Raw genomic sequence first — 21,891 nt, 5'->3', positions numbered from 1 at the left:
GGGTACAACTGGCACCACACCTACTTTTAGTTATCACCTGGGCTAGTCTAAATTTTCCATAATTTTTTTCCACGGAAAATTGGGTTTTCAATTACATGATTTTTGTGTGTGTGGCACTTGTCTGCTTCCTTTTAAGTTTTGATTTTTCATTTGAAAACAAAAACAAAAAACAAACAACCCTATTAGCATTTTTGGCCAAAAATTCAAGTTTAACAAAAAGACAAAACTTTCCATTGGAAACAAATCCATTTTCCAATGAATTCTAGTTATCACCCTTGCCAGTGAAAATTTTTTACATATCCCGCAAGTAAGAATATTATTAACACAATACTAGTTACAATTCAACATTAGGAGACTAGGAAACTTTGCTTCTTCTGTTGCCTATTTGCATTCAGAAACTGTTGAGCTTTCTTGTCTCCCTTTCTATTTCTCTCTTTTCCTTGCTCTTGCTTGTTTTGCTGTAGTGTTGAAAACACTGTACTCAATGCCTCAGTTACAGGGTAAGAGAAGCATTCAATACCAGTACATTGTCTTAAACATGTCCTTTTTATTTCTATGCCTCCTACATGTTTGGCTTGCAGTGTAATGTCCTCAGCATGTGTTCTGATAAGGACATCACTCTGCCATTGAAGGGCAGTCAGGCATGTAGGCTTGTAAAGAATGTCATGAATTTTTCTATACTTCATAATGTTTCCAATTTTCCTGTCTGATAGTCTTAATGTCGGTTCCTTGTTCCCCATATCAACTAAGATAAAACCCCTCCCATATTTTCCTTTTCTCCATTCTCCATGTTGCTCCCCATCACTCTTTTCTTTCCCACATGCCCTAGCCTCCTCATTTGTCTTAATCTTCTCCTTATTAGGGTGGAGAGCTTGTCTTCTGGCTGTGTAATGTCTTTCCACAGGCTGTGTTCCTGGGAAAATGTCCCAGACAACAGACACTTCTTTCAGCCTTTCTAAAGTTGGACTTCTGGAGTGAAATCCTGGCAAAACTCTCACTGATTTCAAATGGGGCCAGAATTTCACCCCTGAAGTGTTGAATTTTCTGACTTAGACAACTTGTTCCTGCAGTGAAAATTCCCAGAGATGTTGTGTCCAGGGGCGGCTCTAGCTTTTTTGCTGCCCCAAGCACGGTAGGCAGGCTACCTTTGGCGGATTGCCTGTGGAAGGTCCTTTGGTCCCGCGGCTTTGGCATACCCGCTGCTGAATTGCCGCTGAATCCACGGAACTGGCAGACCTCCCACAGGCAAGCCGCTGAAGGCTGACTGTCTGCCACCCTCACAGGGACTGGCAGGGTGCCCCCCATGGCTTGCCACCCCAGGCACACGCTTGGAGCCCTGGTGCCTGGAGCTGCCGCTGGTTGTGTCTCCCATGAAATGTGGGAGGGGATGACCTCCCTATGCATAAATCTGTATATGCTTAAGACTTGCACATTTTTGTTTTTACGTAGAACAATTCAAAGATTGCATGGGCTTTGAAGAAGCCATTATGATCTCAGGGGAATATCCATAATAATTTTAATGAAAAAGCAGTTGGTCAAACAGGAATGATACAATTTCTAGGAACAGTGTTTGCACACCTTTTACCAGAGCTTTTAAGCTTTAGTCATTTTGTGTGTGTGTGTGTGTGTGTATGTATGTAGATTATATATATAAAATATGAAACACAACAAAAATACTGTGCTTTATAATAACATTAATGGCTGAAATTTCAAGGAATGAAATTAGCTTGCCCACAAAATCCACATATGTTTACACACAACTATGCTTATGTGAGAATATCAAATTAATTTAACATTCAAATAGGCATGCAATTATTCCATTTGCTCCTGGATTTTTACAGTTCTAATCAGTATGCACAGTCTTGAAATCTGCCCCCTCCCTCCACTGTTATAAGATCTAAACCCAGTAATTTAAAATTAAGATCTCACTCTGCCTTTCATTTCCTTTAGTATGCCCAAGTATTGCAGAAAGCTGAGAATAATGTGTGAGTGTCAGGAATAATGAGATAAAGGTGAATGAAGAATATTTAATTCTGAATATCTTCCATTTGGCGGTTTGTCACAATACAGTACATGATTATTACATATACTTAATTATAGATTTTCCCTTTACAAATCTATTTTCCTTATTTTACATATTTTTTCAATCTGAATCTGTTACCATTGACATCAACAGAAAAATGCTACTTGCTTCAATAGAAGGAGGACTGCAGCCTTTTTTAATGTGTTTGTGCTTCATTGTATATTATGACACTGACTGTTTCCTGGCCTCATATCAACTTTCAGTATTGTGCATACAATTGTGCACATGCAATTAAATGTGAGCACAATTAGACGTTTAGATGCCCCTATCAGACCTGCAAGTGCATTCAGATCATTAGGCACCAAAACACGTGAAATTGCTGGTGCAAAAAGATGTGCCTATTATACTGAAGGATTTTTTTGTTTTGAATATTTAGCTTTTTGTATATTTATATACCAATATGTATATATGTAAGTTTGTTCCACCTCCATCCCTGCAAACCGTGACTGGTGAGCTCTCCTGGTGATTCAACAGCACACACACTCCACAAGGTACCTTCACCAAGTGTCTTTATTATTATTTCTTGCCCGGTGCTTTAGATACAGCACAACATAGCTCTGCCTTTTATACTGCTTGCTTTCTTTTCTGAGCTATCCGATTGGTGAGCTAATTACTCCAGTAGCTTATCAGATTCTCTACAGGTGCAAGTGATTCCCATCAAGTACCTAACTCCCTCCTACTCTAACTACCCAGTGCCCTGAATGTCCTAAGTGATCAGGGTGCTGGCTGCCCAAAGGGGCTCTATTTATTGCTGCTAACAGCCCCCATCACAGTATATGGTTTGTATTAAAAGCACTATACAGACATTGGAGAAAATCTCCAAAACCACTCAAATGATGCAGAAGCCTAATTTCCATTTTCAAAAGTGCTTTAGATGCCTAGGAATTTCAGTGGGGGTTAGGAATGTAGGAGCTTTTGAAAATCCTCCTAGGCACCTATCTCGATCCTTAGGTACCAAAATACTTTTACAAATCTGGTCCATATTTGTTGTGGCAAATGGCTGGTACTGTTATGCTGGGTCTGGCGCTTTCTCTTCTTTGGGGAAGGTTCAGGACGCCATTGCTTGCCTCTGAATTGGTATTTTAATTACCCCACTAGTGTCTTTGAGGAGGGGAGTGGAGAGGGAGGGACCTGGGGCCGCTTTCTTTTCCAGGTCCCAACCCAGGGGCCCTGAGGTTTGTGGTGAATCACTTGAACTAGCGGTTCCTTGGCTGGGCTACTTCCCTCTCCTGCCCTTCAGCTTGGGAAGGGGCTTCTTGCCCTCCTTCTACATAAGCCAGGTGCCCCTTACCTAAGGTTTTTTTTGATTTCTCAGCCCACCACAGCACTCCTCCAAACTTTCTTTTTGGTCTCTCTTCAAAACTGTTCTCTGCTCCAACTCCTTCAAACTGCTCTCCACTCCAGCCAAACCTTCCTGCTCCAACTCCCACACTGTCTGGCTGAAGCAGGGGTTTTTATCACATGACTGACTGCTGGTGCTCTAATTGGCTTCAGGTGCTCTAGTTAATCTATAGCAAACCTTCCTTCCCTTGCAGGGAATAAGGCTCCCTGCTAACACTCTCCTGCTGCCCTCTGGCCATGCCGTATCACATTGTCTAAAGTTAATTGAACTTCAATGAGTTAGGCTCATAAGTCTCTTTTGAAAATGGGAAGTAGGCTCCTAAGTCATTTAAATGTTTTTTAAAAATTTACCATTAACTAATACATCTCTACCTAGATATAATGCTGTCCTCAGGAGCCAAAAAATCTTACCGCATTATAGGTGAAACCGCATTATGTTGAACTTGCTTTGATCACTGGAGTGTGCAGCCCCGCCTCCCTGCAGCACGGTTTTACTGTGTTATATCCAAATTTGTATTATATCAGGTTGTGTTATATTGGGGTAGAAGTGTATAAGCCCTGATCCTGCAATTTCCCACTTGTAGATGTAGCAAACTGCAGGATCAAGGCCATATATAACAGCTGTGACAAACCTAAGCAAAGATCATGACAAAAGAGAGTAATTTTTTCTCCCATTTATTTTTCTTCTATCAGTCTGTTTAAAAAAGAAATTCCCGGTTAGGGAGCAAATCTTACAACATTTGTGTACAATAGTATTCTTGTTGGAAGAGGTGGATTAAGAAAAACCTTATTACTAGAAATAAATTATGTAGAAATTAGAAACTCATGAGGGCAGGAAAAAGACTTAACTGAAGAACCCAATAGTAAAGCTTATTATACAATCTTTAATCTAATAATTGACTTGCCTCCAGTACAACACAGTGAAAAAAGCAAAGTAGATAATTTTGCTACTTTATTTCTAGAATTGGATGAACACGGCAGAAAAATATTCATTAACATTTGTTCACATGAAAACCGACCATTCACTTTGGTGGTATTTGTGACAATTTTTTACTTACTTTATTTATTGACGATTCACGTGAGTGAAGTTTGTTCATCAGAATATTTGTGAGAGAAAAATGCCATAAATAATCATACACACAAATAATTATGTGAACAGTGGTGCCACCCCTCACAATATGGTATTTTTGCTAAAAGCCCCAGGTCCTGAAATCATGTAATTATATGAGAATATGAGCTTTCATTTTTTTTTAAAAAGTAAGTTTCAAGCTCTCATAGTTGCAGAGCAAAGCTTGAAAGTATGAACCCTAAAGGCTCATAAACCAAAAGGTAAATTTAAAAAAAAATCTAAAATGTATTATTTAAAAAAACCTCATGATTTTAAACCCAATCTCATGTTTTTGGCGGGCCTGATTTATGATTTTTTGGAGGCGTGAGGCTGGCAAAACTGTGAATATTGCATGACTATTTACAACGGAAGGTTCCACAGAGACGTCTTGAAAGGTCTTCTTGGGTTTGGAGTTACTCGGGCAGGAATCAAAACAATACCACATGTTGACCAATCCACACAGCACAAATAGCAAATGTCCAGACAATAGGGGCCTGAGTCTGCCTCATTAAAATCAATGAGAAAACTTCCATTACCTTCCTTGTGGACCACTGAGGAAGCCAGTTGAAGTGAACAGTTCATGAGCAATAGGTAGGTTTGCACAGTCCTTCCACTAAGTCATTGCAAATAAAGAAAACTTGTAAAAAAAAAAAACACAAAAAAAACCCCAATAGCTTTCTTTATGAATACTTTTCCAAGCTAATTGAAGAAATTGTGTGCTGCTAACAATTTCCCAGCTCTACCTATGTCTTATATATAAAATATTCATGTTTTTGTTTTTTAATAGTATTTATAAAACCATGAAAATAACACCATGAAGTGAAGTCCATGTAGTTCTTCTGTAAGAAAAATTTTTTTCAAACCAAATGTAATCACTTTATTATTGACAACTTGTCAATGATATTGGTAGAATTAGCTTTCATTCTATCATACCCTTTTTTTTTCATTCTCATTTCCGCTTTCTGGCTTACCCCTTCTAGCAATACAAGATCAAGACAAGCTACAAGGCTTTTGCAGCAATCCCTACAAACACCTTGCTTATGGAGCAGAAGGTTAGTGTTTGCTCAAGAGCATGAAAATTGCCTCATGTATTCAAGCACATTCTACTTAAGAAGTTTTCATAATTAATATTTTCCTGACAATGCTGGGAATATTTCAGAACATAAATACTGTGGGCTGACTATTCAGGATTATATATGCTACTATTCTTCAGGGTCAGTAGTGTTTTATAAGACTTTCCTGTTCTGAGTTTCTACAAAAATTCCCTGCAGAAAATATTTCTTCCCATGGGAGTTCCAATTTATATCACACTGTCTAAAATGTTCTTTAGCAAGCTTCAAAGAGCTAGATTTTCACAGTTCAAAGACAGTGACAAATGTCTGGTGTTAAATTTTGATTATACAGTGAAGGCCACATTGTGCAGTCCTTACTTGTACAAAACAACCATTGAAGACAATGGTGCAATTGACAACTTTAATTTTGAATGAAGGGTTAAATTTTCAAATCACCTGTGACTTAGAAGCCTAAGTACCATTGACTCTCACCTTTTGAAAATTTTGTCCAGCATTAGTCTTGCTTGTATTAAAATCACTAGAAAGATTCCCATTGATTTCAGTGGGAGTTAGCACCTAACCTGCTTAGACATTTTGTAAATCTCACCCTGAGGCACCTAAATACCTCTGAAAAATTAGCTCGCAGGAGCCTAAGTCCCATTAACTTGGGGTCCTAAGGGCCTAAGTCTCCTCTGAAAATGGGATTTAGGCTTATATGCCATTTAAGATAAGTCTACGCTGCATTGTAAACCTGGGCTTATGGACTCTGTGTTTCTAAGACTGTATTTGAGCATTCACATTGCATTGTAAATCATTGGACCAGAGGGTCTCACAGCCATGTTAATTTCTTCATACTGCACTGACTGGACCTTCTCTCTTGGGTCTAAGGCTTGAACAGCATCCACACTGCAAATGACAGTGCTCTGACACAAGTCATAGCAGGAATTGGGCTCTGCCCCACATCAACAAGCAAGGTCCTAATACCTGAGTTCTTGCTGACCTGTGTCAGACTGATTTGTGTGTGGATGAAGTACCGTTTGTTCTCAACCTGATTCTGAGCATGGGTTTAGTAGGCAGTATAGACATACCCATAGGTCCTTTTTAGAGTTTTACCTCTGGTCAAGTATTATTAATTGCAGGCTAGCTGATAATAGTTGGCATATTTGAAAGTCACACCACGTTTAACAGATACAAAGTGGATTTTTTTCTTCAAACCATTTAATACATTTGTTTTTTAAACTCTTTAATGCTCGATTGAAGTTTTTCATTTATTGCGGGTTATATGTTTTTTAATTGAAGACTTGGATGCCAAGCTCTTTCTTAAACATTGATTTCATATATTAAAAGAGAGAAAGCAAGTTCATATAATATCAGTAGAAATTAGATTTTCTAAGGCAGGATTTGGGTCTTGTGCTCAGATAACTTAGACTACAATGTACTAGATTATGCCTTAAGGCACAGCCTGACCCAGTGTTGTGTGTAAGTTGTTCCCCAAATAGGCATGATAAGTATTATGACTCAAGCACCACTCTAAGGTACAGCTCCCTCCCTGGTTCTCCCTCATTTTATGGGGAGGAAGAGAGTAATTTGCTACTGGCCTTTGTCAACTAACTACAACATCCTCCTGTACCAGCTCAACTGGGTTGGCTGGCACACATTCTCCACCTACCAGCTCCAGGAGGGAGTAAGTAGACACACAGCACCTACAAAGCCCAGGGCACCCAGTCCTGGTCGCCCACACAAACGAAAGGGGGCTATTACTCATGTGAAGGTTTGTGGATCATAGTCATAGTCTAGCCCAAAGATAGTTATTGCTATTGCCAATAATTTTATTCCAGCTATCATTATTTAAATTTTTGAACCTAATGTTCTTATAAGGAGAGGTGCAAGAGAACTAGGTTTTAATTATATAAATCACTATTTTTTTATCATATAAATCTTGACAAGATCACGCCAGTTTAAGTGAAAAGTTTTGGGGCATGTCTGCCCATTAAGCTGGAGGTATGATTTCCAGCTTGAGAGAAATAGTCAACCTAGCTGTGATTGAGTTGACACCCTAAAAACAAAGTGTTTCTGTGGTGGTGCACATGGTGGGACGGGCTAGCTGCCTTTAGTACAAGCCCATTGAGGACACTAGGTACATACATTGGCTAGCTGCTTCATTATGACTACACTTCTATTTTTAGCATATTAGCCTGATCAGAGTTAGTGCAGGGATGTCTCCTTGACCTGGAAATTGCACCTCCAGCTTGAAGTTTAGACATACCCTTACAGCTGCACTTCTTGCACCAAGAAATGCTGTTCTGCAATATCCAACACAGACATTCCTTTGTCATGATAGTCAATACTGAACACAAGCTGAACAAGTCTCATCTGCTTATAATTATAATCACTGCTTAGGAGGGGGAACAAGGATTATCTAACTTTTCTGAAAGGCATTTTTAGAAAAATAAGACAATCCTTGTTTCACTTCTTAAGCAGTGACATTAAATTGTTGAAGGGGTCAAGAGAAATGTGCTTGCCCAGGCCCTTGAAGTCTATGGATCTAGTCACAGTTCATACCACGTACCAGATCACATGATAAAAAGGTGGTGGTGATTTTGTTTCTATTGCTGATATGTTTCTCTCCCTGTATCTAACTTTTATTTGTCTAAGCAATCCATCTCTATCTCTAATCTCTTTCTCGTTCTCTCTGTATATATAACATTTGGGAGGGTATCCTTTTTAAACTTCCTTTTATGGATTCCCAATGTACTATTGTCGTTTTAACAGCAAAAGACAGTAATTCTAATGCTTTTTTTCTCCTCCAAGTGTGTTGGCTGAAGTGAAGACTTTAACTTTTCCCCCCTTGCTAGAAAAGTGGCTCATTGGTTTTTTCATCTGGTAATCAGACACTCCAAGTGGTCAATTAATGGAGCTCTTTACTCCATGGGATTGATTTATATTGGGGCACTCTTGGGCCAGATGCAGAAGCTCTGCAAGGTGAGCTAAAGGGAAGACCCTTTGTGATCTGGACAGTAAGAGTAATTCAATTCTTTTCACATAGACAATGCATCATGCTACATCATATGCTCTTTCCTCCCCTTAGTAATGCAAACATATACAATCCTACTTTCATTCCCAACTGTTATGTTGCTCTCTTTTGTCAAGCCAGCCCAAGCAAGGTGTATCTAACTGGTGGAATACTCCATTCAGTGGTTGAACTTTGCTTGTGAAGCTGAAATTCCAAACCAGGACCTCCGTAATCCAAAGGTGTTGGGGAGTAAACCAAAATAAAATGTGCCATTTTCCCCCCTCCTCTGAAAGTTACTTTCACAAGCTTAGCTTATTTCCTTAGTCCTTCAGGAAGCCAGTTTACATTACTGCCTCCTCTCTTCTGCTCTACACTTATCCCTATGCAGTCAGAAATCAATTTGTTTCAGAATTCCACCTAGATCAGTGGAATTCAATCCACCTCTTTATCTCCACCATGTTCCAGGTGCAGCATGACTCTAGTTGGCTACCTACCAATCTGCTAATGGCAATCATCAAAGTGACTCTAGCAATGTGTGACAGTAAAAATGTGTATTTTGAAATGTTAAAGGGTTGTGTCTTCATAAACGAACTACATTATAATATTTGGGACAATTAATTCTCAGAATCTTTTTTGGAACACGTGTTTCCTTACTACTTATGTGCTGTGCTGAACATATACCCCACACTGGTATCTTCTTCATTACTGAGGCATTTGCTTTTCCCTTATATCACAGCATACAGTGTCAGATAATGACAGGACCAACCCTTCAATCCCTGTGCAGAAGGGATGGGACCTGATAACGCTGAATAACATATTACCTTTGTTCAGCAAGTATAAGAAAAGATAGGCCATCTACTGTATTCTAAATTATCCTGCGAGCCTTGATTCTTATCCTCCATTATTTAAATATTATGAGGTTAGATTCTAATTCAAAAAATCCAGCTCCGGGACAGATTGTTTCTTTTTCTGACATAAGGTATCAATTATTTAGAGATTTCATTTATCAAATGTGCCGTAAAGATATCTTTCACTCAAAATGGATCATGAGAGAGGGCTTTATTTCAAAGAATACTGAGCAAACTGACTCAAAGCTACCTATAGTAGAAGTCTTGTTAAAGCTACTCTCAGGACTGTATTAATACAGTGTTTCCCCTGAATAGAAGGGATTTTTAAAATAGAGCCTTGAGTAGATAATCCTTTAAATAAAACCTTCTTCACACTCAGCAACAATTGTTTGGTTTTCAAATATTCTAGAATCAAAATGGATAAGTCATTAATGCAAAATCTCGAGTTATACCTTTCTTAACTCTGGAGCCCCAAGCCAAAACAGTCCTGCCCTGCACTACGCAGCTGATCTTCAGCTCTGTCATAAACAGATAGCTAAGGGTTAATGTTCTTTTACCTGGAAAAGAGTAACCTGAAACACCTGACCAGAGGACCAATCAGGAAACAAGACTTTTTCAAATCTGGGTGGAGGGAAGTTTGTGTCTGAATTCTTTGTTCTTTGTCTTGTATCTGTCCCTCTCGGCTATGGGAAGGAATTTTCTGTCTCCTGCTTTCTAATCTTCTGTTTCCAAGTTGTGAGTACAAAGATCATAAAACAATAGGGGTTATTGTTTTTTTCTTTTGTATTTACATGTGTGTAGTTGCTGGAGTGTTTTGAATTGTGTTTTTTTGAATAAGGCTGTTTATTCAATATTCTTTTAAGCAATTGACCCTGTATTTGTCACCTTAATACAGAGAGACCATTTTTATGTATTTTTCTTTCTTTTTACATAAAGCTTTCTTTTTAAGACCTGTTGGAGTTTTTCTTTAGTGGGGAACTCCAGGGAATTGAGTTTGCAACTCACCAGGGAATTGGTGGGAGGAAGAAGTCAGGGGGAAAAATCTCTTTGTGTTAGATTTACTAAGCCTGACTTTGCATACCCTCTGGGTGAAGAGGGGGGAGGTTAGACCTCTCGGTACTTGTGTTTTCCAGGACTAGAAATAGGGAGGGTGGAATCCCTCTGTTTAGATTCACGGAGTTTGCTTCTGTATATCTCTCCAGGAACCCAGGGAGGGAACACCTGGAAGGGAGAAGGGGGGGAAAATGGTTTATTCCCCTTTGTTGTAAGACTCAAGGAATTTGGGTCTTTGGGGTCCCCAGGGAAGGTTTTTGGGGGGACCAGAGTGCCCCAAAACACTCTAATTTTTTGGGTGGTGGCAGCTTTACCAGGTCCAAGCTGGTAACTAAGCTTGGAGGTTTTCATGCTAACACCCATATTTTGGACGCTAAGGTCCAAATCTGGGAATATGTTATGACAAGCTCTCAAGAGGGAATCTTTATCATATCTACTGAACTGTTACATATAACTGTTTCTTACAAGTTAAAGTGCTGTTTGTTTCTGTGACTTCCTATTCTGATCTTCACAAACAGCATACAAATATAGGATCATATTTTGGTTTGAAATACTGAGAATGATTTTACATTATTTGGATTTAGCATTCAGGGATATGCCTTGCTATCCCCATTAAAACCATATCATTTGACTAACATCATATGGGTCTAAAACAACATTTCAAGAGGATTTACGTACTTAGGAAAAACAAAACAATCCAGGAAACCCACCTAATCACACATTTCCAAGATGAAAATCTTGTATCAAAGAGTCATGCTAAAAAAACATTTACTTCTAGCTAGAGACCCATCGCTAGTTGTAAAATGGGAACTAAATGATTTATCAGTTTGTGTGATTATTAAAATGGCAGAGCCCATCTGTCAACATACAATTTTGCAAAGCAGGCTCTGGAGCTCCCTCTTACTTTTTAAAAGCCATCACAGACTTTTGAGTTCTAACTGTATCAAAGTTTCATGGTAGTCAATCCTTTGTGTCATTTCCCGGGATCTTTAAGAAATAATATAATTATACGAGGAGCTGATGATAGTTGAAGCTCTCTCATGTGGAAAGGATTTTTTTGTACATGCTAAGGCTTTAGGAATGTATTGATAAGGAAAAATGTGCCAGAAAATGAAGCAAACCACTCCCCCTCAAAGCAAACAAACAAAAAAAACCCAAACCCCTTCACTTGCTTTGCTCAACACAGGATTCTGAAAATTCATATGATAAGACGACAATTTTTACGGTGTGTGGCTGGTACCGAACAGAGTATAGGCCTTCAGCCATTTGAAAAATAATTACACTAGTGGGTGAAGTGATTGATTTCTGTACAGTCTAAACTGTAAAGTGCCTTGATTCTTCTAATAAAATATCCAGGGTCAAAATCAGATTGCTCATCCATTCCCCTTCTGCTTTACTAGTAGTTTAGCAATCACAGGAATTTTGGAGGGTCATACTGTCAACATTGATCTCAATGAGATGCATACATTACACTTGCACAAATCTTACATATATAAGGACAAATGAGCAGTTAAACATATAATTATCTGATTTACACACTCAAATGCACTTAGCACCTTTTTTATGCTCTCCGTTACACTTCATCTTGAAAATATTGTTCCTTCTGTTAAATCCTTCACCCTCCGTTCAAATATTAAAGCTGGAATGCTGTTTTTCATACTGTTAAACCAGCAGACCAGGGTGACAAGCTTGGCTTGTTCTATCCATATTGCTGATAGCAATAATGGTGCAAAGTACAATTATTATATGACATGACCAGTGGTTGGTTGAGAAATGCCAGTTTTAATTTTAAAAAAATTGTACTTTTCAAATAATTTATAGCACTCGCATGCTATTTTTTTCAGGCATGTGAAAATTCAAAATATTGCACTGATCAAAAAGAGATTCAGCTATATTTTGATACTCTATTAATATATTAAAATTAATCCATTTGGGTACAGGCATTGAGTACCCATAAATCAGTTTCCTCTTTTCTCTTCCACTGCTTTGGGGGAATCTAGCTGTCCATTCCAAAGGAAGGAGAGCAAAAATAAAAGAGATTGAAAAGTGGTGAAACTCATTAGTGTGGGGGGTTCTTTTTTCTCAGTAGTGAAGTAGTGCTTGGGAAAGGCTGTAGATAAATGGCCTTGAAAATTTAAATTATCCAGCTCTCCAGGTTCAACAAGAGCAACAAGCAGCACAAATTTCCCGATCGTGACTATCATACCATGACTGCATTTTGAAGGAATTAGCCATGTGCTTTTTCAAACTGCCCACTGTGGTATTTTGCATATATGGTACCTTGTGAAAAGAAATAGTTTCCTCATCTCAGAGTGTGTCCAGCCACTGGAAGCATTCTGATCATGTAAAAAATTTTTTTTCTTAGTGATTTACTGTGCTCAGTATCCTAATGGAGGTGGAATTCTTTGAGAAGCTTAGCAGAGTCTCCATTCTGAGGGTTTATTTGATTTAAGTATCTAAATAAAACAGATTGCTTTTCCAATTTATATCCAGGCACTTTACCAGTTACTCTACTTCCGTTTTTGTGAAGGGTTTTGAGATCTCAGAATTTGTTTTCAGTTTGACTTGGAATGAAACCCCAATATTTAAAGGTTTTCAACGAAAGTTCTGTTTAAAAAAAATCATTTCAGATTGATGGAAGCCTTTCATTTTTATTTAAAATTTTAAATATGTTGTTATATATATTACAGCAGACAATAATTGAAAGAGCAGCAAAAGTAAAATACTAGTAACTTTACAATTCTGTGTTGAATGTCCTCACTAGCTGGGCAAAGAGGGGTATTCTGTGCCTCACTACGTAAACACATGCTTATTTTGCAACCACACTGTCTTGTGTTGCGAGGAGCCCTGACATGTACAATGCTGAGATGTCACTGTTCCCACAGAACCCCACTGAAGCAGGGAGCATGCAGAGGGCAGGGTAACTAACTTTAAATATATTTTGCTCTTTACATATTTTTTTAAATTAAATAATAAAAAGGAAACTGAAAAAGAACAAAGTATTTAAAAATCTACATATCCCGACCCCTGCAGTCTAGCATCATTCTCCAGCAGATTCCAGGGTAATTATGGTATCTCAGCATGGCGTCTCCTTGGAAGCCACTTCAAAGCAGGAGCAGGGTAACAGCAACTAGACTGTACGTGAGAACCTAGAAGAAAGGAAAAGATGAATGATGTTCTGAATTCTCCTCTAAGCCTGGCTTTTGTGGTTATTCAGCATTCACTGGTAGGATTAGAGATGGGCAAATTCATTTTAATCAATTTCAAGCCGATACCAACTTTGTGGGTTTGAAAGTTTGACTTGTATTCAAAGCACATTGGGTTTGTGTTCTGCTTTGGAGAGATTGCAATGAGAAGAAGAGAGAAAAAATTTGAATGGAAATCTAAACAGATATTTATAAATAAGGCACTTCAGCCATTAAGGCTTTAGAACGTTCTCCTTTTACTAATGTATAGCAAAGGTTTTCCTTTATCTACACATTTTTTTGTTTAGAACACCTCCCCCACAAAAAAAACCAACCCCCCCACTCTACTGCATCCTTTATCAAGTTATATAGAATCTTAGTGCTTCTTAAACAGGAGTCATTTATTAAAGAAGGCAGCCACAGACACAAACCAAGAGGCTTCCACAGAGATTGGGTCCCAGTCTTATTCTCTTGCTTACCATGGACCACACCTTGTCTGGAATGCTATACAGCACACAGAGACATCTAGTGCCTCAATAACATACTGTAAGTAAATAGTGGTGGGGAGACGATGGGTTTAAATTACATGCGGAAAAATTTTCATCTTAGTTACTGTTCTGAACTCCAAGAATAATTAGGATCCAAATGACGACATTCACCTGGAGGTTCTCCCCTCTCTAATATCACTGGAATTTGGTGATCTGTCGGTGCAAAACACCTTTAGTGTTTCAAGGTATGGCCACTTTCATTTGATGAAGCTTAGTACAGAGCTATCTTCTTTCTCAGCTGATAACAGGGAAGTACCAAGTAAGGAAACTTTCACACTGAAAAGCATGTTTTTATTTTCAGCCAATCTAACATCAGAACAATTTTTATTTATCTCTAGGCATTAGAAGAGCCAATTAAAACAGAAAAAGTGACTGAAGACACTACTTTGGACACACATTCGGAGGTAGGTAATCACAATAAATCTCTCTAGCCAGTGTTTCATTTGGACTCACAAAGACAAAGCTAGTTCAGTTGTTGCTTTTACTTTTCCAGATGTGCTCCCCTGCTCAGCTCAGGCAAAAAACTGAAGAACTCTGTGCTGCCATCGATCAAGTCCTACAGGATCCCTTGCCTATGGTAATATAGCACTAATGTGGAATTTAAATGTTTTCTCTCTTTTCTGTCTTCTCTTGTTATTAACAAAGTCTGTGCCCTTTCAAATCCCATTTTTCAGCGCCGGTGTGAATCTTCTCCATCTTCCCTGCACACATCAATGGATTCAGACGTAGGCAAAGTAAGTGAGTAAGTGTGGCCACATACCACAGATACAAAACCTGTAACAGTAGAAAGCTACATATAATCTTAAAAGATGCAAGATCAATACAGATCCTCCCCCAAAAAGACACAGAAGAGAGAGGGAGGATAGAGCAGCTACAGCTCTTGAGTCACTTCCTCTCCACTGCAACATATCTACTTAGAGGCAGGAGTAGTTGCAGTGTATGAAGAAAGGGAATTTGTGCTTTGAAGGTCCAGTAGTCAGGGAAGAATCCAGCGATACGTGGCCTTCCAGAAAGCAGGACGTCTGAGTGAATGGCCAAGAGGCTGGTTAGTGAACCCAGCTGTAGGTGCTGAGTACCCCACTCCTCTAGCCATTTACTGCTGAGCCTCAGCAAGCTTTCTACACTCCCTCAACCCAGACAATATAGAGAGGGCACGTAGATGGGCAATGAGGAAAAACTAGAGACATGGACAGACTTACTTGTTAGAAGTCATAAAGATTGTAACTGTTCAGTTCAGAGGGGAAAGACTGAACTTTTAGGTCCACTTGAACCAGATTATTTGTATTTGGGAGGAAGTTGGCAGTACAGGTATTCCTTCTGTAGGGTTGCTGGTGCCTCCTCAGGCCGTCCCTGCTGCTTCATCTCTTCTTGTTCCTTTGATGTAGCAGTGTACGTGGCAAAGGGAAGGGAACTTATTGGGTTATTACAACAATCTGTAACCAACTAACGCCCCTTTTTGCCCTATGACCGCAGAGGTGTTAACAGGCCACTTCAGTCTGAATGGTCACATAGAATATGTATAACTACTTTTGCTAAACAATCTGTTCAACCATGTATTTAGCTGTGATACTCTCAGTATCTTTTCCAGACCTGAAGGAGAGCTCTGTGGTACTCAAAAGCTTGTCTCTCTCCAAAAGAAACTGGTCCAATTACCTCACCCCACTTGAATCTCTAATATCCTGGGACTGACATGGCTACAACAAAGCTGCATTCAATTATTGGCCTTGGTCAAGGCAATTTTGGTGGAGTGGAGAGAGCAAAAGCAAACTGGAGGATGAAGAAGAGGACATCTTGGCAGTGGGTCCAAAGCCCATTGATGCCAATGGGTCCACTATGAATGGACAATACTTGCTGTTGCTCTGCACGTTATCTGGTCATTTACATTAGTGCAAAGTGGGGGTAAAACATTACCTTACTGGAATGGGAGTATTCTATGCCCACTCCGTATTGACTTTTCACTGGTGTAAGTGATTTCACGAGTAGCAGGGCAATGGTGAAGTGAGTCATAGGCCTCATAAGAGGAAGAGGAGGAGGAGGAGGGAAATGGGACAGTAGTTAGAGAAGCAAGTGGGACTGAAGGAAGGTTTTTTTTTTTCCATTTTTTTGATACAGGGATACTTGTACATGCCTGTAGCCTGATTCCTCGGTGCCTGCTGCTTGTGTAGTTATTTACACTGAGTAAAGTGGCTGTAAAATGTTACTATAGGTGAGTGAGATTTCTGCTGTGATAGTTATTTATACCACTTTATACAGGTGTATATAATTACACCAGGTGCAAGATAGTGGAGAATTGGACCCCAAAGGAAAGAAGCCAGAGTAAAGAGTAATGATGAGGGAAATAGAAGGAGTGGGAGGAGAGATACAACAGATATCTTAGTTTAAGTGCCTTAGAAATGCCATGGATTAGACAGACAGCAGAAGACAATTAGATGAAAGAAGACAGTTCTTGCCGGATAATAGCACAGAATTGAAGATAATTCCAATCCATTTCCTATGCAAATAGAAATGAAATCCTATTTGGGGATTGGATATGTCCCATTCTGTCTGTTAACAGATTCATTCTGAGAGTTCCCAGAGATTATATTAGGGAGACCAGATAGCAAGTGTGAAAAATTGGGATGTGGGGTGGGATGGTGTAATAGGTGCATATATAAGAAAAAGCCCCAAATATTGGGACTGTCCCTATAAAATTGGGACATCTGATTGTTACCTGGGATTCTTTCAACCCAAAGCTCTTGGTAACTTTTACTCTGTGCGAGGAGGTGTCAGGAAGTAAAGCAGGGGAGACACGGCTGTCCGACCAATAGATGGCTGGCACAAACAGGATGGCACAAGAGTGCTTTCACTTAAAGCTAAACTTTACTTAGTCTCAAGCACTTACACACGTCTGCAACAAGATTAGTAAAACACCCCCAACCCTTGATCATTACCAAAGCTGAGCGTGGCTTTCAAGTGACACAGCGGCAGGCTTCTAGTGGCCAAATCTTCCGTCTGCCGGTGGTGACCGCAAGATGCATCCAGAGGGAGAGACCAGTCCTGAAGAGTCTCCCCTACCTCAAACTTTCCCCCCTTATTTATACATTAGAAATAGAATGACATGTCCCTTAAAGAAACCTTGTAAAGTAAGCAGTTTCAATGGTCAAGCAAGAGGTTCCTTCTGATTATTGATTAACCAGGTGTGGGTTTTTCCAGACTTTGCAGCTTTGAGACCCCAATAGACATTCCTGGGGCACATCCTGTTCTTCTAAAATGTATCAGCTACTTCAACATAATTCTTATCAGGAAGGATGCAAGGTCAAGCTGCCCTTTCTCTGGCACCCAAAACCCCGTCCCCTCCTGCCTTCGTCAAGCTGAGACTGCTGAATGGCCAGTTTACAGCTTGCTGACTAGGCTGCCTTTAACAATAAGTCATATTGGTTTCACGCACTTTACTGGTTTGCCAAAGTCTCCCCATACATGGTCACCCTAGATTACGTGGTCACAATAGCAAGGGCAACTATAACACTGTGAGGTCAGATGTTGGAGTCGCATCTTTGACACATAATAATATAATACAGTAACTTCTCATTTAACTTTGTCCCACTTAACGTTGTTTCAATGTTATGTCCCTGCTCAGTTAGGGAACAGGCTCATTTAAAGTTGTGCAATGCTCCCTTATAACGTGGTTTGGCTGCCTGCTTGTAAGATTCTATGGAAGAGCAGCGACTTTACAAGGGAGCATTGCACAAGTTCCACTTCTCTGCCTCCTCCTTCCCCCTCCCAGCGCTTCCCCAAACAGCTGTTTGGCAGAGCTTAGGACTTTCTGGGAGGGAGGGGCAGGAGCAGGGAAGCAATTTGTCTCCACTCCTCCCACTCCCGCTTAGAAAATCCTAAGCTCCTGAACAGCTATTTGGCGGCGCTTAGGACTTTGGGGTGGGGAGGCATGTGGCGTGCTCCAGAGAGGAGGTGGAGTGGGGGTGGGAAGAGGTGGGCCTAGAGTGGAGCAGGGACAGGAAGAGGTGGGCCTGGAGCATTCCCGGCAAAATCCGAGCCTGTTCTCTGGGGAAGCTGCCATTGCTGCTGCAAAGGTGCTTCCTAGCGTCCTTGCCCGCAGTGGGCTGTGCCTGTGTGGGGTAAGCCGGGGCGCTTCCCAACTGCAGTACAGTACAGTATACAGTATAATGCCTTTTGTCTTCCCCTCAAAAATTTCCTTGGAACGTAACTCCCCGCATTTACATTAAATCTTATGGGACAATTGGATTTGTTTAACATTGTTTCACTTAAAGTTGCATTTTTCAGAAACATAACTACAACATTAAGTGAGGAGTTACTGTAAGTCAAACAATTACTCAACACTGAGAGCTAAACATTAATGAATCACATCTCACCTCTCTGATGAATGTTTCATAATGGTTGCAGAGTGATGGTTTCTTAGACTTTTAGCAGTTAATATCTTGTTACAAAGTTAAAAGTTCGTGGAATTGTCAGATTACTGTTGGTTGCATGTTATATCAATTTATCTTGTGTACAGATGTCTGCAACACTGCAGAGAGCAGCTGGACGGGAAACCAGATATGTAAGTCCCTGTATAATTACTCTGCGTTTTAGCTACAGAAATGTGGGATTAAGCATCCTTCTTTCAATAATAGCTGGGTCTGGCTGAGGGAAGGGAGTAAATCCATCTAGGATATGAAAAGTTCTTTACAGCAGTAGGGGAAGTGAATAGTTCAAGGCTTTGGAAATGAGACTTGGCACTTCTCACCACTATTTCAATTCCACCTCAAGCCTTACCGTCCAGTGGCTCTTCAGTGTGGTGTGAGCTGGTGATCTCAGTCTAATTCCTTTGTAGACAATGGTCCATATCACCCAAATACATCCTTACAATTGTGCCTTGGTTGCCATCTACAGTTGCACAGATTAGGGTGAAAAGATGCCCAAACCTCTCCTTCCTCATGCACCTCTGTAGAGGAATGGTCCCCAAAGTCTGCTTGAAGTTAAGCCTGCAGAGGGGCAGGTCACCCCAAGGAGGGGCATGGAGGACCAAAGAAAGTGTGAACCCTGGCTGCATACACAGGGTTAACATGTGTGATGTTTTGTGAAAGATGAAGCAAAGGCCACTCTGGCTTGCGCCCCTCCAGAACTCCCAACGGTGCTGTGCCAACCTGAGGCAAAATGTCTCACCAGGAGCACTTGCTTGGCATGACATTCCTAATCTCTCATATTGAAAAACCTCAATTTAGTCCTGAATGGGCACCAAATATCCTGTCACCTCTAGAACTGGTCCCCACAGAATGGGGCTAAGAAGCATTTTTTTGAAGAAAATAGGACAGTTGTTAGAGAGGCTGGGGAAACTGAGGGAAGGAGTTTTGGTTTTTCTGTTAAGTAAGGGGATACGCAGCATGCTTGCAGGCAGGCCTAATTCTCCTCTGATGATAATTGCACTTCCACTGCCTCATGCTGTTCTTGTCTTACATGTACTGTGACTGGAAAAGTTGACTCTGCTATCCTCCCTCTGGCACCTTAAATACACACACGTGTGCACTCACACACACAATTAGTTATCTTAAGTCATTTGTTTTATTCATTATTCAACATATTAAACTCAATTAACATGTTTATTCTCCTTAGGATAAGCAGTTAAGGAAGGTACCTTTTTTTACTTATGACCCATTTTTTCATGTGCTGACATATGTCTGCTCATTATTCACCAGTCTATCTTTCTACTCAATCACAGATTAGGTGCAGTACAGGCAAAAACAATAGAGATTTTCTGGTTTTTTCCCAGCATACTGCTTGATCAATGCAATTTTGTTTCCTGTGAGCAAGTAGCTACAGAAGTGATTTTTTTCTATTGCATGCTGTTATGTATTTTTTTATTGCATATTATGGAATGTGAATTTTGCATGACACAGTGTGCTAGTTTGTGCTAAATAGAAAGGTGATTTTCATTTTTAGGTGAAATGCAAAAACAAGCTGATGTGTTGTATTTTGAAGATGATAATGCATATTGCTCACCATTCCAGTGTAATTCTTATAATCTCTGAACTGTGCCTGAAACATTTCTTTAAGTAGAATTATCCTTACAAGACATACAGTGACTAGAATTTCTGTCTGAGATACTATTTTTGGAGCTTAGCCCTGTGTGACTCAACAGGGTAGGGTTACAGTCATGTTCATTTTCTTTGATCTTTACAAATGCACTGACATTTTAAAGTCTCACATCAACTCAGATATATATGTCTTCTTGCCCATGTTTAATTTTTTATATTTTGTTCCCAAATGTGAAATTGTTGGAGTTGTTTATTTGTGGGGTTTGGGGAGCAAGTGAATACCCTAGGCTAATGCACATGAAAGTCCTCAGATGGCTGCTCCTCAAGAGTGCAGAAGGCCAAGACTACTGCCACCTGCAGGGCTTCCCCAGAAGACAGAAGAACTACTGCCTCAAGGGAATCTATCAGGGGATTGAGGAGGCTTTAGACCTGGAGAAATACCAACAAAATCTTGTGTATCTTGAGCAGGGATCAGCAACCTTTGGCTTGCGGCCTGCTAGGATGAACACCCTGGTGGGCCGGGCCAATTTGTTTACCTGCCATGTCCACAGGTTCGGCTGATCGCGGCTCCCACTGGCCACGGTTCACCGCTCCAAGCCAGCTGCAGGAAGCGGTGCTGGCTGAGGGATGTGCTGGCTGCTGCTTCCCGCCTCCCCCATTGGCCTGGAGCAGCGAACCGCAGCCAGTGGGAGCTGCGACTGGCCGAACCTGCAGACGCGACAGGTAAACAAACTGGCCTGATCTGCCAGGGTGCTTACCCTGGCAAGTCACGTGCCAAAGGTTGCTGATCCCTGATCTAGAGGCTTAGTTTCCTGTATATTCAGCCCCCAAATATTGTGTGTCCAGGGAAGTCCCCAAATTCCTTTTTGTCCAGACCCCCCTATGATCACTTATCCTGCAGGCTGCTCTAACTTAAACTCTGAGTCCATGGCATCCAAGGAACCACGGGGGCAGCTGGGAATAACCAGGTCATGCTACACTAATACACCACCAATAACAGGGTTTGTGGAAAGAGCCAGTTCTGAACCATTAACACAGCTCTATACCACCCAAGGAATCACAATTTATTGGGGTTATTCTCTGGTAGCTTGCTTTGGCTGTTTTGAGCCACATAAAGGGGCTAAAAAACAACATACAATTAGGTCCCAGGGTTCTATTTTGCACTAGTAAGAAAGCCGTGTCTCTTCCTAATGAATTCAAAAGCTAGGATCTTCTGTGATGGACCTGCTGAGACTGAATTTGCCATTCATTGTAAGGACATATATTGTATTAATATCAAACTGTGAGCTCATTCAGTATGCTCACTACCTCATGAGTAGTGATCTTGTTTGGAGCAATGATTTTTTAATATACTTTTTTTTTTAACAAGGAATTTGCACTATGTTTGTTTTATCTAAAATAGCTATTAATTTGTTTAACTGAAATTCAATTTACTTTGAAAGATTAGCATGGTATTTTGACAATATAATTATCATTATTTATATACATAATTTCTGTTATTGGCTGCTTGTCGAGAAGCTGTCTTAAATGTGCCATTGGTTACAGAAGAAAAATAGATGATTTTTGCATACTAATTTGTTTGTTAGTTAATCAGACACAGCAAAAGCTTTCATCCTGCTAAGCCACTTTAC

General features: G+C 40.2%; 1 protein-coding gene across 17 annotated transcripts in view; it reads left to right on the top strand.

Annotated features, from left to right (window-relative positions):
• Positions 1-21,891, top strand: part of MLIP (muscular LMNA interacting protein) — a 169,685-nt gene that overhangs the window by 77,204 nt on the left and 70,590 nt on the right. For 15 of the 17 annotated variants that reach the window (XR_007774017.1, XR_007774018.1, XR_007774019.1 and 12 more), the window contains 5 exons: positions 5,513-5,584; positions 14,570-14,635; positions 14,704-14,808; positions 14,906-14,965; positions 18,742-18,786. Coding sequence is in view for 13 of the 17 variants with exons in the window: in XM_050950673.1 (XP_050806630.1) it covers positions 5,513-5,584; positions 14,570-14,635; positions 14,704-14,808; positions 14,906-14,965; positions 18,742-18,786 (348 nt within the window). In the remaining 4 variants the exon portion in view is untranslated. The remainder of the gene's footprint in view (positions 1-5,512; positions 5,585-14,569; positions 14,636-14,703; positions 14,809-14,905; positions 14,966-18,741; positions 18,787-21,891) is intronic. The other 2 variants (XM_050950677.1, XM_050950679.1) reach the window with 2 other exon arrangements.

Source organism: Gopherus flavomarginatus, chromosome 4 (assembly GCF_025201925.1).
Source record: "Gopherus flavomarginatus isolate rGopFla2 chromosome 4, rGopFla2.mat.asm, whole genome shotgun sequence".
Classification (NCBI taxonomy): domain Eukaryota; kingdom Metazoa; phylum Chordata; order Testudines; family Testudinidae; genus Gopherus; species Gopherus flavomarginatus.
Note: the sequence above shows the minus strand (reverse complement) of the source record. Positions and strands in the feature narration are given on the sequence as shown.